Source organism: Penicillium verhagenii, assembly GCF_028828195.1.
Source record: "Penicillium verhagenii strain IBT 33310 chromosome Unknown utg000005l_segment0_segment0, whole genome shotgun sequence".
NCBI classification, from domain to species: Eukaryota; Fungi; Ascomycota; class Eurotiomycetes; order Eurotiales; family Aspergillaceae; genus Penicillium; species Penicillium verhagenii.
Genome location: NW_026643169.1, coordinates 2,644,826 through 2,660,910, shown reverse-complemented (window position 1 = coordinate 2,660,910; position 16,085 = coordinate 2,644,826). Strand labels below are relative to the sequence as shown.

General features: G+C 50.3%; 8 protein-coding genes across 8 annotated transcripts; 5 read left to right on the top strand and 3 right to left on the bottom strand.

Moving 5' to 3' along the window:
* Positions 1-307: 307 nt before the first annotated feature.
* On the top strand, positions 308-1,962 carry N7466_004516 (M20 family metallo-hydrolase; the record flags this gene model as incomplete). The annotated part of the gene is made up of 3 exons (XM_057163913.1): positions 308-543; positions 642-956; positions 1,017-1,962. 3 exons carry the CDS (start codon positions 308-310, stop codon positions 1,960-1,962), a joined length of 1,497 nt encoding a protein of 498 aa, XP_057022594.1.
* Positions 1,963-2,294: 332 nt separating this feature from the next.
* On the bottom strand, positions 2,295-3,197 carry N7466_004515 (40S ribosomal protein eS10; the record flags this gene model as incomplete). The annotated part of the gene is made up of 5 exons (XM_057163912.1): positions 2,295-2,660; positions 2,726-2,796; positions 2,910-2,959; positions 3,016-3,050; positions 3,189-3,197. The coding sequence occupies 5 exons, from the start codon at positions 3,195-3,197 to the stop codon at positions 2,295-2,297; spliced, it is 531 nt and encodes a 176-aa protein (XP_057022593.1).
* A 136-nt stretch (positions 3,198-3,333) lies between these two features.
* Positions 3,334-4,248, top strand: N7466_004514 (telomere maintenance SDE2 family protein; the record flags this gene model as incomplete). Its single annotated transcript, XM_057163911.1, has 1 exon — positions 3,334-4,248. One exon carries the CDS (start codon positions 3,334-3,336, stop codon positions 4,246-4,248), a length of 915 nt encoding a protein of 304 aa, XP_057022592.1.
* A 324-nt stretch (positions 4,249-4,572) lies between these two features.
* Positions 4,573-6,713, top strand: N7466_004513 (uncharacterized protein; the record flags this gene model as incomplete). Its single annotated transcript, XM_057163910.1, has 2 exons — positions 4,573-5,073; positions 5,253-6,713. 2 exons carry the CDS (start codon positions 4,573-4,575, stop codon positions 6,711-6,713), a joined length of 1,962 nt encoding a protein of 653 aa, XP_057022591.1.
* A 1,032-nt stretch (positions 6,714-7,745) lies between these two features.
* On the top strand, positions 7,746-8,002 carry N7466_004512 (uncharacterized protein; the record flags this gene model as incomplete). The annotated part of the gene is made up of 2 exons (XM_057163909.1): positions 7,746-7,839; positions 7,899-8,002. 2 exons carry the CDS (start codon positions 7,746-7,748, stop codon positions 8,000-8,002), a joined length of 198 nt encoding a protein of 65 aa, XP_057022590.1.
* A 652-nt stretch (positions 8,003-8,654) lies between these two features.
* On the bottom strand, positions 8,655-12,240 carry N7466_004511 (leucine--tRNA ligase CDC60; the record flags this gene model as incomplete). The annotated part of the gene is made up of 4 exons (XM_057163908.1): positions 8,655-9,257; positions 9,320-9,518; positions 9,592-12,095; positions 12,169-12,240. The coding sequence occupies 4 exons, from the start codon at positions 12,238-12,240 to the stop codon at positions 8,655-8,657; spliced, it is 3,378 nt and encodes a 1,125-aa protein (XP_057022589.1).
* Positions 12,241-12,783: 543 nt separating this feature from the next.
* Positions 12,784-13,661, top strand: N7466_004510 (mitochondrial 54S ribosomal protein mL61; the record flags this gene model as incomplete). Its single annotated transcript, XM_057163907.1, has 2 exons — positions 12,784-12,822; positions 13,083-13,661. The coding sequence occupies 2 exons, from the start codon at positions 12,784-12,786 to the stop codon at positions 13,659-13,661; spliced, it is 618 nt and encodes a 205-aa protein (XP_057022588.1).
* A 690-nt stretch (positions 13,662-14,351) lies between these two features.
* Positions 14,352-15,538, bottom strand: N7466_004509 (rhomboid family protein; the record flags this gene model as incomplete). Its single annotated transcript, XM_057163906.1, has 2 exons — positions 14,352-15,075; positions 15,147-15,538. 2 exons carry the CDS (start codon positions 15,536-15,538, stop codon positions 14,352-14,354), a joined length of 1,116 nt encoding a protein of 371 aa, XP_057022587.1.
* Between the last annotated feature and the right edge of the window lie 547 nt (positions 15,539-16,085).

Genomic DNA, 16,085 nt, shown 5'->3' with positions numbered 1-16,085 from the left:
ACAAAAAGCCATCTACTAGTCTTTCAATGTTCGCATGAATATGAGTCACATAAATAATTAGTAGTTCATCAGTATAAAGAGTGAAGTATACTGCTAGGTGCAATATGTCATAAAGTTGGAGAAGACTCCACTCAAATGCTTACCCCAATGTGGAGCATGGGTATACGAGGTAGGTAGGTATAGTCGGCATGTCGGCAGACGCTATCAAGGGCGGACTTTGTCCGCTATGGATATTCCCCGCTTCCAAGATTCCTTATCGAACCAGGCATTTGGATTCAAATGTTATAAAAGACATCGGCATTTTGCTATGCCTGCCATGCAATTTTTACATACAATCCTGAGAAGACCCCTCCTGGTCGCATCACAAGCCAAGAATCCGCTGTCTTCGCATATCCACAGGCCCTTCTCGACAACAGTATACCGCGCCATGTTCACGACAGAATTATCCGAAGTTGAGGTCTCATCCCTGAGAGCCAATAAGGAGAGACTTGCAAATGACCTCCATGAGTCCTGTCAATGGGGATTTGGAATTCGCTGGGGAGAGTAAGTGTTCCCGTGGCTCAGTATTTGCATGGGGCCCGATGCGACGATACTCAGTATACAGAAGTTTTTACTAACCATATTTCTTTGTGGCTCTATAGTGGATCAACCGATACTGGAATGCAGCGTCTCGCCATATCTGAAGAGGACAAGAGTGTCCGGGACTGGTTCATTAAAACTATGAAAGGCCTCAAGTGCGAAATCACTATCGATGAAATGGGCAACATATTCGCAGTCCGTCCTGGTCGAAGGACAGACGTCCCAGCTACATTTATTGGCAGTCATCTTGACACACAGCCCACGGGAGGACGCTATGATGGAATTCTGGGAGTCTTGTCGGGTGTGGAAGCTATTAAGAGGATGGATGAACTGGGTTTGGAGACCGAAGGAGGTGTGGGTGTTGTTAACTGGACCAAGTATGTACTCTGGAAAACGTGAGAATTGCCAGGAAGAGAAATCCACTAACTTCTTAACAGTGAAGAAGGAGCCCGCTTCCCTATCAGCATGATCGCGTCCGGCGTCTGGGCAGAGTGCATTCCACTATCACAAGCCCACGAGCTCAAAGAAGTCCCCACAGTGGCTTCATTGCCTACGGCTAGTTCGGCCCCAGAAACGATGAAGAGTGCTCTACAGAAGATCGGCTACCTCGGCAGCGTGCCCTGCTCATATAAGACCACTCCAATGGCAGCTCACTTTGAATTGCACATTGAACAAGGACCCCATCTGGTCTCCGCGGATCAGCGGGTCGGGGTGGTCACGGCAGTGCAGGCCTATCGCTGGTACCGATTGAATGTAATCGGGCGAGACACACATACAGGAACGACGGCTTTTGAGCATCGCGCAGACGCATTGTATGCATTTGCTCAGATGATGGTGCGCGCCCGAGAGGTCGCTGCTTCCAAGGGCTGCCTAGCTAGTGTTGGAATCGTTGAGGCGAAGCCTGGAAGCGTCAACACCGTCCCCGGCACTGTGAGCTTTAGTTTGGATATTCGTGGGCCTGAATCGGCTTTGGTGGTCGAGGTGGAGAATCAGCTTCGTAGTGATTTTGACGCCATTGCTGCCGCGGAAGGCGCTGGCATTGGCAAGCCTTGCCGAGTGGAATGGACGCTTGATTTCGATTCGCCGGCTGTCAAATTTCACGAAGACTGCATTGATTGCATCCAGGAGTCTGCATATGCTGTCGTAGCGGATGCACCTGTGACAGACACGAAGTCTTTGGTGAGAACTATCATGAGCGGTGCTGGTCATGACAGTGTCTTCACCTCAAAGCGGGTGCCGACTAGTATGATCTTCGTTCCATGTAAGGATGGTCTTAGCCATCACCCGGAGGAGTTCTGTTCTGCAGATGACTGCGCCACAGGAGCGTCTGTCATCCTGCAAGCGGTGGTGCGATATGATCGTAAGAGATTCACCAAAGGCTAGTGGCGCACGGAGCACGAGCTTATATCAACTGTATCTACTGTAACCTTTGAACCTTGGAAAGAATTATACGAGTTTACTAGAGCACAAAATTGGCACGAATCATGATTTTGCCATTGAAAAAACTACATCATCAAGACAGTGACATCGTTTCAACTTTTTTTAATTTCCTGTATCCCCAAGTCTCAGAAACAAGAGGTCGTAAAAAGATGCGCCTAGCACCAGTTCGTTTCAGAAACACACCATTTCTGGTGGCTCTACTCCAAACCGAGTACCGGCTACATCTGTCCCTAGGATGACCGAGCAGTGGATGACAGGACAACAGGGCCTATCCCTTACTGGGGAGCAGCGGGGGCACCACGGCCACGGCCGAATCCTCCACGGAAGGAAGGAGCGAACTCGCCGGGGGCACCACCCTCCTTACCACCCTCCTCGCGGCGGCGGTAACCACCCTCGCGGCCACCCTCACGGGGAGCACGGGGAGCACGGCGCTCACGGTCCTCACCGCCCATCATACCGCGGGGGGGAGCGTGGGAACGCTGCTGCTTGATGTGGGTGGCGGGAACAACCTCAGCGGGGAGGTGGAGCCATTCACGGAGGTAGTCAAGACCCTCGGGGGTGAGGGTGTAGTAGTAGTACTGCCACGAGAAGCGGGTCTTGACGAAACCGCGGGAGTCCAGAGACTGAAGAGCCTTAATGACCTGTAGAGCGAAGAGTATGATTAGTAAAGATACCAATGACATGGCGCGAGCAGAAGTTTGCTTACGAAAAGGTTCTTGGTGTCAATGTCACCGTGCTTGGGAAGGTTGAAGTCCTTCTTGGCCACGAGCACACCCTCTGTAAATTCAAAGTCAGTCAATTGTTCATCGAGTTGCTCCTTGCTCTTTCGCAAAGCCGTCGGTTTAGGCGAAGTGAAAGATCAAAGTGCCGGCGAGGGCGCTGTCACATACCGCGGAAGAGGTACTCGTGGATCTTCTTGCGGTCGTCCTTAGGGATAAGCCTGTGAAATTGTTAGTCGCTGTAAATGAATAAGAATCATTTGGGGCTCAATCTTACATTGTCGCGAGTTCCTGGCGCAATTCGTGGAATCGCTTTGACAAAGAACAGATGGGTGATTTAAAGGTTAGAGAGTGGAGCACCGCTACGAGGAAAAGTGCGATATTGCTCTTTCGGGGTCCTCGCTAGGGCTAACGCCCTAGTCACATGACCTGCATATCCATGCATAGTACTATGTACATGATGAGTCATCTATGCTCGATCACATGACTCTTTATGTCAGAGTCTCATCGATCTTACCGCTCCGCGTTGACAATCATCCCAGCAACCGTCTTATATCTCTCTCTTTGAGGTTACACCCCCATCACTTCAATCAAAATGGCGTCCTCAAACGTGAACATCTTGCTTTCATCCTTTCCCGGTCTTTCGCTTCCGCCAACTGTGTCGTTCTCGTTGCCTTCAACCTCCAGCATCTCGGACCTGACGGAGAAAGTCGCCTCATATCTCCCATCGTCACTTTCTCTCCAGTCCCTGGTCCTTACAACAACAAATAACAAGCAAATCACACCTTCTACGGACTCCGTACTGTCCCTGATCGTTCGCGATGGCGCTTCTATGGCCTCCACTCTCCTCCCTGTCCGTCTCTCCGTCCCCATGTGCGGTGGTAAGGGTGGTTTCGGATCTCAGCTTCGTGCCGCCGGTGGCCGCATGTCCAGCAAGCGCAAGCGCAACCAAGGCGACAACAACAGCTCCAGCCGTAACCTCGATGGACGCCGTCTCCGTACAGTGGCCGAGGCCAAGTCACTCGCTGAATACCTTGCTGTTAAGCCCGAGATGGACAAGAAAGAGAAGGAGGAGCGCCGCCAACGTTGGCAGGCCGTCGTCGAACTGGCTGAGAAGCGCCAGGACGAGCTCAAGAGCGGTGGCGGAAGAGAGAAAATCGATGGTCAGTGGATGGACGATAAGGAGGAAATGAACGAGAAGGCGCGCGAAGCTGTTCTATTGGCTATGAAGGATGGGTCCTGGACCGACAATCTTCGAGATGCAATCCTGGGTGGCTCGAGTACCAGTGCCAGCGAGGGCAGTGATCACATGGATTCGTCTAGCTCCGATGAGGACGAGGAGGAGGACGACGAAAATGCAGTTTCTTCGAGCGCCGCTGGACCCTCTGCGCCCGCGCAGAAACCTGCTCCCCGTCGGTTCATTGGCTTTGACGATGACGATGAATTCATGAGCGATTCGGACGAGGAAGAGGAGACGGATGTCAAGGGCAAAGGCAAAGCACGAGCCTAAGTAACAAATTTGGCTTCTTATGGATTATGATGGCGTTTCCCCGGCTTTTAGTGCATATTCAGTTTTAAGCGCAAATCTTTTATGTCGATACTATTTTCTTACAAATGCCAAATTAAGGCTTTAATTACCAATTCTCGTCCCTGACTCAAGCTATTTGTTTGATTAAGTCAATACAGTACATTAAGAAAGTATATGGTTGCTGGTCTGTTAATCTTGATTCTTACGTGTAATTCGTTGTCCGGCAAGCGGAGCGCTACTGATATGATAACTGGCCGATAAAAAAAAAGCTCCGCGCGAACTCCGCAAACCTAGTACACAACCGCCATGTCACCTTGCTCTCGAGGCGCGATATCTCGAGCCCTGCGACTAGGCTCGCTACGATGGCAGCCGAAGCCATGCAATTCTTTTCTGAGAACAACGACCCTCCCTGCCCTACGAACCGTTCAGTCGCAAATCAGCAGCGGCAGTATCGCGACGCAAATACGGAACCATCACCGGTGCTTCTCGACCACACATTTTAAGCATCAAGAAACGAGCTCTAAGGAACTTGCCGATGCTCTTCCCTTGTGCTGTCCTGGATGCGGAGCTTTTACACAGACAATCGAGCCGGAAGAACCGGGATACTATGGCGGAAATCGCAAGCAAACCCGGAAGCTACTGGCCTCTCGCAAAAAGACGACTGAGAAAGAAACCATGGAGACAGAGGTCACAGGGGCCACAGAGTTAACGAAAGATACTGAAGCTGCCGAAGCCGCCGAAGCCATCGAAGTTATTGAAGCGACTGAGATGAACGAAGCGACAGAGGCTACAGAAGCGACCGAAAGCGTCGCGACGGGGGATGAGCCTCTCGTTGACTCGCCACTGGAACAGATTGATGCTAGTGATGAATCAACAGCACCTATACCAACCCAAGGTATGCGATCTAGAACTCCACGTTTACTGCTTAACTAACTGAAAATCAAGCAGGTGCTTTGCTAGAAAATGATGTCGCTCATCCAATTCAGGCTCCAGGGTCGCAAGAAAATGTCCCCTTTTCTACACAATCTCTGGAATCGCCAGATCGAAACACCCAGGTCTGCGATCGCTGCCATGATCTTCTGCACCATAACAAGGCTGTATCTTCACCAAAGCCATCGATTCTTTCCATCCGAGAATACATCAACGAGTCGCCTCATAAGCATAACCGAGTATACCACATTCTGGATGCAGCCGATTTCCCCATGTCTCTGGTCCCTCGCATTCATTGGGCCCTTTTTGCTCAAGAGCAGCGCTCACGAAACCGGCGGTCCAACACTGAGAAGTATCATCATGGACAGAAGATGCCCACAATCAGCTTCATCATTACACGATCAGATCTTTTGGCCGCGACAAAGGAGCAAGTCGATTCTAAAATGGAATATGTTCGTTCAATTCTTCGCAATGCCTTGGGCAAATCGGGACAGGATGTCCGGCTAGGAAACGTGCACATGATCAGCGCACACCGAGGCTGGTGGACTAAGCAAGTCAAGGAAGAGATTCGGGAGCATGGTGGAGGTATTTGGGTCGTTGGTAAGGCGAATGTGGGCAAGAGCAGTTTTATTGAGGCATGTTTCCCCAAGGACTCACGAAGGGAAGAGAACATGGCCGAGTGGATGGCGCAAAGAGAGAAGGACATTGAAAACCAGCGACAAACAACTCCTTTGAACCCCGACAGTCTCCTTCCACCTGCACCTCGTGAAGATCTGTACCCAGTGCTTCCAATTGTGTCCTCCTTGCCTGGAACCACTGTGTCACCCATTCGCATTCCATTTGGACGGGGGCGGGGTGAGATGATCGATCTACCCGGCATGGAACGCAGCGAGCTCGAGGACCACGTGCGCGATGAGCACAAACGCGATTTAATCATGACCAAGCGGATCAAGCCAGAGAGATGTACCCTCAAGCCCGGTCAATCCCTTCTTCTCGGTGGCGGCTTGATACGGATCTCAGCTGTGAACCCCGAGGATACCGTGATGGCCGCCACTTTCGTGCCCATCGAGTCGCATGTTACGAACACAGCAAAGGCAATTGAGATACAAGCCGAGCAAAAGCCATATCGAGGCAAGGCCCTCATGATTGAAGGAACTGGTAGCACCATGGCCTCTGCCGGCCAGATAGATTTGAAGTGGGACATCACCGCTTCAAATCTTCCTACCTCGGTCGCCAAAGCTGTCAAAGACAAGGGCATTCCGATCCCCCACCTTCCCTACCGTGTTATGGCCGCTGATATCCTCATCGAGGGCTGTGGTTGGATTGAAGTGAGCATTCAAGTCCGGAACAAACGCGGCTCCGAAAACGAGCCTCCCGTCTATCCTCAAGTGGAGGTATTCTCACCTAAAGGTGAATATATTGGGGCCCGAAGACCGATTGAATGCTGGAACTTCATGGCAGAGAAGATCAAGGCAGATAAGCGCAAGAGACCTCGTACGAGGCATCAGTATAGTTGAGCTGGCGCTTTGGCCTACCTAAATTTCTATACATGTACTATATAGCATCAAGCATAGCGGTTGGCGTTGCCATTCAACAGATATTCCTTGTACAATAAATACTCATCTCTAAACTTTATTCCTTTGCTCGCTGCGTGAGTGACCAATTTCTTACTATATCCTAGTACTAACACTCAAGAGTCAGATTTAGCAGATCATGCAGGCACTTGTAGAAGTTGTAGTAGTGCCGGGCCGACCCGGATGGGGCAAACCCATAGATTATAACACGCGTGTTTCCTACTACATACTAGTACGAAACAAAAATTCAAAGGCTATTATCATTGCATGTATCTGCCTCGGCCCAATTAATTTCATGTCTTCATTTCGGAGCTCTGCATATTTCCTTCCGTTGTCACACAGGCACCACTGGACCCGAAGCAAATATGAAGTCAATTGGCATCCTCGGAATCAAATACGTATACAATGCTCTTCATCTTATTCCTGATAGACCTACTACTTCAGGCAGTCACCGGACTAATGAAAAGCTCGGCGTGGGGGTTGAAGTACTCCGTCTCAGGTTCAGGGAGACCTGGTTGTGACCTTGGCACGACCTTGGCATCGCCCAGTATGGGAGTATAGCCCCATCGCTTACTGAGACATCACCTTCGTCTGGAAATTATCAGGAGTTGGTACAATGACAGACCATCTACAAATGGAAATCACAACCATTGATCGACTAGCTCAACATTGCCAAGATACAACAATCGAGTCAAAGAGGGCATTCAATATTGTTTCATCCTAGAAACTCACCTATCTGGGCAAGAGCTACAAACAAATTGCCTTGTAGATTCTATTGCTATACGGATTCGGAGTTTTCCAAGCCCCAAAAGAAAGAATCTATACTGGCTTGACTCCTTGTTAAATAGCGAAAGATTTCCTCGACAAATCGAACATCATCAACTCAATCAACCAAACAATCCAATCCACTCCACTCCACTCTCAAGTTCAAACAACCGATCTCCCGATCACCCAAGACCAATTCCAACCATCAAAATGCAGTTCATTGCCGTCCTCATTGCTACCTTGGCCGCCGTCGCCACTGCTACTCCTTCTCCCGATGCCTTTGAGAAGCGCACCTGTGTTGGCCGTAAGTTTCCCTATTAACAGATGAACACTTCCAGTGCAGTGAGCTGACTATCTTTTTAGACTACAAGGTTGCCTGCCAGCCTAGCGGCCCGTCTTGCTGTGACGGCTGGAAGTGCGTTGGCGCTACTGAGTGGAATGATGGTGTCTGCATTCCCAAGTACTAAGGGGCGTTGAAGAACATGAAGAGATTTGATATTTATGCGGGCATAGATAGAAATTCACGAGATTTTTGGTACCTTTTTAATTCCTTCAAATGTTCCAATGCTCAGCTGCTTGAAAAAGCCTCGGGTCGGGGACCATGTAAACTTTTTACCTGTACATATGCCATAGACATTCGAATATTCAGGTAGGCGGATAGATATTGGTATTAACATGTGTATATGTGGATTCCAAGCATATCAGGCGCGACATTTAACTCGGTTTGCTAAGTTTGCTCCAGATGTCAGTTTGCCCTAGATAGACGGTTTATGGGCTATGCGCGAAATTGAGATTTGGATTTCGCGCACAGCCTCACATAATTTGCAATCAACATTGGAATTGAATATTTGCCCAGTTTGTTCAGTTTGCTGAATGTTTGTATATTCGTCACGAGTACTCAGGGCTTTTTCTTGTACCTTCTAGCATCTGAAGCACTTGATATTTCCACCCAATGTTGAAAATGATCCCTGAGTTGAATCTTTGCATGACAACATTGAAGAACCTTGAAATTCTCATAATAACTAATCAAATGCACTTCTTTTTTTTCTAAGCATAAGCTCATAAAACATGACTCTTAAATTGACACTGGGAATAAGAACTTTATATCTCCACAACTTTCTACTCAATGTTGGAGAAAGAGAAGGTAGGCTGTCCGGGAACAGAGTTCTCGGCAGAAAGACCATCCCTCTTCTCGCCAGTACCAACGACCTCACCGGTCTTGCCACCTTCCTCAACGGCAATGATCTCAATCTCCTTGTAGCCAGCGGAGCGCTTCAGGCCACCAACAAGCTGGGCCAGAACAGCGAACTCGTCGAAGGGAAGCTTGCGGTCGAAGACGGTCTCAGGAGTCTCGCGGGACTGGATCAGGCGACGCTTAAGACCCTGAACGAAGGGCATAGCCTTCTTCATCTCACCAAGCTTGCCGATCTTGCCGTTAAGCTCCTTGTCGTTGATGGAGACGGTGAGAGAATCAAAGGCATCGCGGACAAGGTCGATGTACTTCTCTTGCCAGACAGGGAACTTCTTGGCGGCGTAAATGGTAACCTTCTTGGGCTTGCGGGGGTCGAAGGCAATGTTCTTGCCCTTGGAAAGACGCTTGCCGTAGCTGGCCTCGGCGGAGAGAATGGAAGAGGAGGTGTTACGCACGTAAGCCTGGGCGGCGGAGAGGCCGGCAGAAGGCTCGGGCACGGTAGGGAACTTGGCGTAGTGGATGGACTCGGTCTGTGTTTAAGTTAGACAAGGGAATGACGGTATGATTGAACTGAACTTGGGTATAAACTGACCTTCTTCAAGACCTCAAGCCAGACGTACTCAGCCCAGTGAGGAGCGACGGGGGCAAGCATGAGAGCCTGGAGCTCGATGTAGCGCAAAAGAACATCGCGGTGCATGCCAACGCCGGAGGCAGCAGCGGCCTCACGGTAAGCATCACGAGCGCTAGTGAAGTCGAAAAGACCGGCCTTCAGGGCAAGCTTAAAGTTAGTACTGGTGTAAAGTCAGTGGCGAGTCACTATAGAATGGGCTTGGATTTTTTTTTTTAAAAAAAAAAAGAACTTACTCCTGGTAGTGCTTCTGGGTCTCACGGACAAGAGCGTTGATCTCGTTCTCGAACAGCTGGTCGGGGAATGAATCGGACGGGCCAGTACGGAGGGTCTCATCCTTGACAATCTCCTCAATCCAGTCCTTGAGGGTGTGAAGACGCAGGATGTTGCTGTTGGCAACAGCCTCCTCGAAGTTGGCATCCTCGATGCTGTCACCGGCATCTGCGAAAGCAATACGAGTAGCATCGGCACCGAACTTATCAACGGCATCCTTAAGGGTGAGGAAGTTACCAGTACTCTTGCTCATCTTTTCACCGTTCAGCATCAGGTGACCGTTGGCACGAACACCGCGGGGCCAGTACTCCTCGGGGAAGAGAGCGATGTGAATGTACAGGAAGAAGGTCAAGTGGTTCTGGATAAGATCCTTGCCGGAGACACGGACGTCGAGAGGGTACCAGTACTCAAACTCACGGCGCATCTTCTGCAGAGCCTCCTTGCTGATTCCGCTCTTAGAAATCAGGTCATCGCTGATTTCGCGGCGGGTAAAGATGTAGTCCCAGACTTCATCGATCATCTGCTCGGGCTTCACGTTCAGCAGACCAACGGTCTTACCGTAACGATCACCGTGCAGCAGGTGAGAAATAGTGTAGTAAGCCATGTAGATGGTGCTGTCACTCAGAGACTCAACCAAGAACTGCTGGTCCCAGGGAAGCTTGGATCCAAGACCGTAGGTTCTGGCACAAGCCCAGCGGTTGAGCCAAGACAGGTTCTTCTCAAATCCGTTCTTGGTCTCAGGAGCGTATGTGTTGAGAGTGTTGACAACGTGGTTGAGAGTGGTCTGCTGCCACTGGGCGTCGTTCTCACCGTAGTTCAAGAACCATTGTCCGAGGTAGGCAACAACGCAGTCATCACCACTACGGCTGACAACCTTGCCCATGGGGTCGGCAAAGGGGAAGGCGTCACCACTGTCAATGAGAGACTTGCGGATCTTGTCCTTGACGCTGCTGACAGCCTCGCCCTTGTATTCACCAACGATCATGGTTCCCTTGTAGAATCCCTCCATGTAGGCCAGCTCCTTAGCCTGAGCGAGCTGGGTAACATCCTTGGGGGAGTTGATCTTCAGCTGCTTGACCAGGGCGGGGGCAGTCAGGTTACCGTAGGTAGGGGTCTCGATGACAGGGTAGATCTCCTTCTCGGCCCACTCCTTCTTGATACCGTAGAAATCGGCCTTCTTGATGAGATCCATCAGAGTGGCGTAGTCATCGGGGCTGTCTGAGGGGACGGAAGTGACAACACCGGTACCCTTGGAGGCTGAAACGCCATCCATAGGCAGAATGTAAACACCTTCAGAGTGGATGGACAGAGGGGCGTTAACCAAAGTGCCGACAAAGTCAGAACCAGGAGCCTCGACGACAAGCGGCAGCTGGTCCTGGGACTTGGGGAAGTTGTCGTTGCTGAAGAAGTGACCCTGGAAAGCCATGTTCCAGGCAGCACGCTTGGTGACAACAATGTACTCCTTCTCCTTCAACTTGAAAAGACCGTAGTTGATCTTGGGACCAACGAAGCAGTTGGTCTGACCATACATGGTCTCGGGACGCAGAGTAGCAGGAACGAAGTAAACCTTGGCGTCCTCCTCAATCTTACCCTTGACAAGCTCAGCGAGCTTAGGAGACCACTCCTTAACCTGGAGCTTGATGGCAGTGTATTCCTGGGGACCGACACCCTCACCTTCGGTACGGTCGTGGTCCATGCAGGGCTGTCCATCCTTGGGCGAGTAAACGGTGTAACGGCTACCGTACATGATCTTGCCCAGCTCGTGGAGGCGGTTCATCTGCCAGCGGATGAAGGCATCGTAGTAAGGGTTGGCGTCGGTGGTGACGAACTCTCTGCGCCAATCGATGCGGGCACCCATGCTGTTGAGGTCACGCACAGCGAGAGGGGGGAAGTGGTCCAGCCAGTAGTTGGCATCAGCGAACTTGTGAATATCCTCCAGAGGGACACCAATGGCCAACATGATCTGGAACTGGTACTTCATCTTCACGGTCTTGGCCGCGGCCTTGCTCTTCTTGCCAGAGAACTTCTCGGCCTGTTCCTTAACCTCGGGCTTGGACTCCTGGGTGGGAGCGGCAGGGGCAGAGGCTTCCTCCTCTTGGTATCCCTCAAAGTTCTGGCCGAACATCTTCACCTCATCGCGAAGCTTATCAGCACAGGCCTTGATGGGCATACCAGTGCAGTGGAAACCAAGCGGGAACAGAGCACGCTTGCCCTGCATGCGGGCAAAACCAGCCATGAACTCAACCTTGGAGGCAGTGAAACTGTGACCGGCGTGCAGGGTGCCGTTCATGTAGGGGTAAGCCATAGTACCGAAGAACTTGGGGTGCTTCTCGCGCATCTGGTCGGCGGTCATGGAACCCTCGGGGATTTCCTCGAAGGACGGGGCATCGACCTCGAAAACCTTGTTCTCCTTCCATTGTGCTTGGTATTTCTTCTCAATTGCGATCAGGGTGTCACGCTTCTCGGTCTATGGAGTTGTGGAATGAGTCAGTAACGGCTAAAAAATATTGTAGTCAATAGAGTGGGAGGGGCATTTTAACATTTTCAAGCTTGAGGGTATTCTTAGAGCCGTTGCTCGGGTCGAGCTCGGCGGAGGCGGCGGGGGGTGCCATGATTTCACTCAGCAGGATATTGTCCTGTACAAGACACTCCGAGGGGCAGAGAATGAAGATCGCGGGGGAATATAAAATCGACAATCGATAATCGATAATGAGTGGGTGACTCAGTGTGGTAATACCGCTGTATCACTACCGCTATCGTAGGGAGTGTATTGCGGTAATTTACAGCAGGTGTCATTGCATAGAACAAGAGCCAACCATTATAAACTAGAGACTTGGTTTTAAATAGATAATGTCTTTATTCATTCATACTTTACTATAGTCCAGTTGCTGAATTACTCTAGTTAGTATCGATTTTCTATCACCAAACGAGCTGCGTATTATAGTACATGGTCCTCACGTGACTTTTATGTCGGAGCAACTTTTGAAGCGCAACAGTTTCCGCAAAATTCCCCGGATCCACGACAACACGACCTGAACCTTCCGTGAGACCACTGGACAGTAGTTTCGTCAATTGGACTACCGCATACCTACGGCCGGTCCCAGAAACACATTCATTCCATCAAGACCAGCCGCTGCGCGGCTTAATCTGCCATCATGGTCAACTTCCTCAAGCGGATGCGGAAGCTGAAGACAGTAAGTCATCTGAAGCTCAAGGATAGCCCAATTTCCATGGGCCATAAAACTGTTTGAAAAGAGTAATGGCTAATCCGATTCTTTTCTTTTCACACAGAGAGTGAGATCTCCCTACCTCTCCCATCCATTCTCCACACCTTCAATCCCGACCCTCGATATCCCAGAGGACTACAATCGACCCTGAAAATGACTGCACCTGGGCACACCAGATCACAAAATTAACAAGCCCGGAATCAATCGCTAACCACCTCAATTTCCAGATGCTCGAAGTTCGAGTTGGTCTCGGTGCCGCCCTCTTCCCCAGCGAAGCAAGCGCCACAAAAGAATTCCCAGCGGTCACCCGCCTCCACCTCACATACGCCCGCAAGATCTACGGCGGCCACCACGGCGCACGACTCTTCTGGCGCCAATGTCTCCCGCGACTGAAATACCACAACCCCGGCGTCGGCATGACAGTCCAACAAACCGACGAACAAGAAGGACCGGCCGCATTGACAATCTACTTCAACGAGCGATTGAGCAGCACCGCGGCTGGAATTGCGGGCAAGCAGTTTGCTGATAAGCATGCGCCGAAGCCGGAGGCTACGGAGAAGTCTGTTATTGTGGATTTGAAGAACCTGGATGCAAAGGAGATTTGGTCTCGGGTGCAGGCTTCGACCGGAGCTGCGGATGTTCCTACTAGCGCTGAGGATGAGGCTGAGGCGAAGAGACTGGATGCTATTACCGCCAGGGCTGTTGGTGATAAGAAGCGTATACAGGCTATGCGGCAGGCGAAGAAGGATCAGGAGCGTATGCTTGCTGAGGCGAGGGGTGAGGTTGAGAAGCTGAAGCAGGTGTAAGATATATCTGGTTGATTTTTGGTTCTGTCTGGATCCTTTTCTCTCTTCACTCTTGGGAGGTTGAGAGGGGGCAACCCACTTGTAGCATAGCATCTTTTTGTTGTTCGTCTATTTCCTTATAACTATGTATTTTTGGAGAATATTTATTCTAAAGCATCAGAAAGATGCATTGAATCCTTGGATTTCTTATTTTCTCATCGAGTGCAACCTTGGAAGACATGCATGAGTACATATTGAGAGGAGTGTAGAGTCTGTTCTGAGAGAGAGAACCTTGGAATACTATACACTGCAGAACGTGATTTTGATCCTTCCACATGATAGGTCGAGCTAAAGTGAGATACATGACTCTGGTAAAGTCATTTTCGACTAGTATAGAGCCGGTCGACCCCACAGTAAAGGATACACGCTGGGCCTATTCATCAACACAGGGAAGCAAACAAACACAGTAAAAAAGTGAAAAAAAAGAGGTCATCACGTCACACATCGGAGGAATGAAGATAGCCAAGGATCGAAACCTAAGCCAAGATATGAAAGGGCAATATACATCGTGAGAAGGAAAATGAAGGCGCGAAAGTCGCAAGTATAGTGCTATAGTGCTCGTCAAAAATCGAGCTGTCCTGCCCTGTATGGTATATGTCCAACCGGTCAACCCAAGAAATCCGAAATATCCACAAACTCCTATTCCCAGCTCTATGCGTTATCCGGATTGTAAGTGGTTCCCCCAAGCATAGCCTGCCCAGTATGGGCGGACGGGTTCGGAGATGATGCATTTGCGTTAGGATCCATCAGTGTCGAGGGCCCAGCATGTACGCGACCCGCAGAAGCAGTCTGTAGCCTTTGGTCTAGCGCCTTGAGGGCCAAAGCACGGCGGCGATCTGCCTCCTCGCGCTTACCCCGGGATCCTCCTGCACTTCCTCCGCGGTGGCTGCTAAGGAGAGTTGGCAAGCCGGCCTCCCCTCTAGCCAGAACTTGCTGGTTGCCAGATGCGATATCATCCTCGGAGAATGGTTTCAAGATATGGACTGTCACCAATAATGTGTAAATTTGGTCGGCGACAAAGGCGATCGGGGGTTGCATCACATCGGGGAAAAGGCAGGCGAAGGCGAAGGTCTCACTAGCATCGCCCTTGATACCAAGACCACTAGTTGAAGTTCCAGTCAGATCGGGCTGTTGCTTATAGAATCTAAGGTATGTCCAGCTAGTCAGGAGACCTAGCCACGCCAAGATAGCAGCCGTGTCCGTTCCGATGAGGATACCGCTGAGGGTGTTGAGCAGCAGGAACAAGGCCGGGAAATGCTTGACGCGCATTTTTATGATTCCTTTGAAGATCGCAACGGTGTGTTCAGGGACTAGCTGTTTGAATGCGACGAGGAAGGAAGCCTGGATGGAGACACCACCGCAGATCTGGGTTAAGCTGTGCATGGGAAAGGGAGGGTCAGATCAGACGCGAGATGTAAGATTTGGGTAGTGACTAGTAGCACTCACCTTCGGGTATCTTGGCCTGGTACGGTTCCCCAGATGAGGTAAATTGGAATGATCGCGACATTGGGGATCACGGTTACGGCGACAATAAACTTGCTGAATTCGCGGGACCCCCACGCACGTTCGAGGTACTTGCCTCCGTAGAAGATGGTGGCGGCATTCAGAAGCACAGTGAAGATGTTCTGCTCGACCAAGGTAGCGGTGGCGAGTGTCCAGGGATAGAAGAAGAAACGAGAAGGAACGAGAGTCAGGTAGGGAATAATTGGGGTGACTTGGACGCCGCCGGCGGAGTAGTCCAGTTCACGCCATCTGGCAATGTTATAGAGTAAGGAGAGGGCGAGGAGGCTGACAAGAAAGAAACGAGTAGCAGGGGGGATGTTGACTCGGAGCGGCATTTTGAGCTCTCTCGCGGCGTGCGAGACCGCAGGCGTGTTGTTGAGGTGAACCCGGAGTTTGTCGACGGAGGAAGCCACACAGATCAATGGAAGCTGACTTGCGCCGGGTCCACTAGTCCGAACATTGAACAACGGAGAGGATCTGTCACATAGGAAAACAAAACAGAGAGTTATATTTCTTGGAGGCAATAGGTACTAGATGATAAACTGGAATTGTTGACTTGAAACTTCAATTCTAAATTATTTACGTACTCTAGTAATTGGTATAATTTTCACATTTTTAAATGTTTTGGTCAGAGGGTGGAAGAAATCCCCAGCACTGTTAGGCAGTTACATACTGTGTAATTCTCAACATTGAAAAGCATTTGAGACGACTTCATTGGCCAGATGGTAATGTTGCGATGGAAATTCCCTAAAATTCAATGTTGGCGCTTCCAGACCTTTAACTGAGCCTTGTACTAAGTTTTGGTATACTACCTACTACTATATACATATGTATAGATAGTATGGTACTGTGTACTCCGTAGTGCTTACTGCTTAGGAGAAT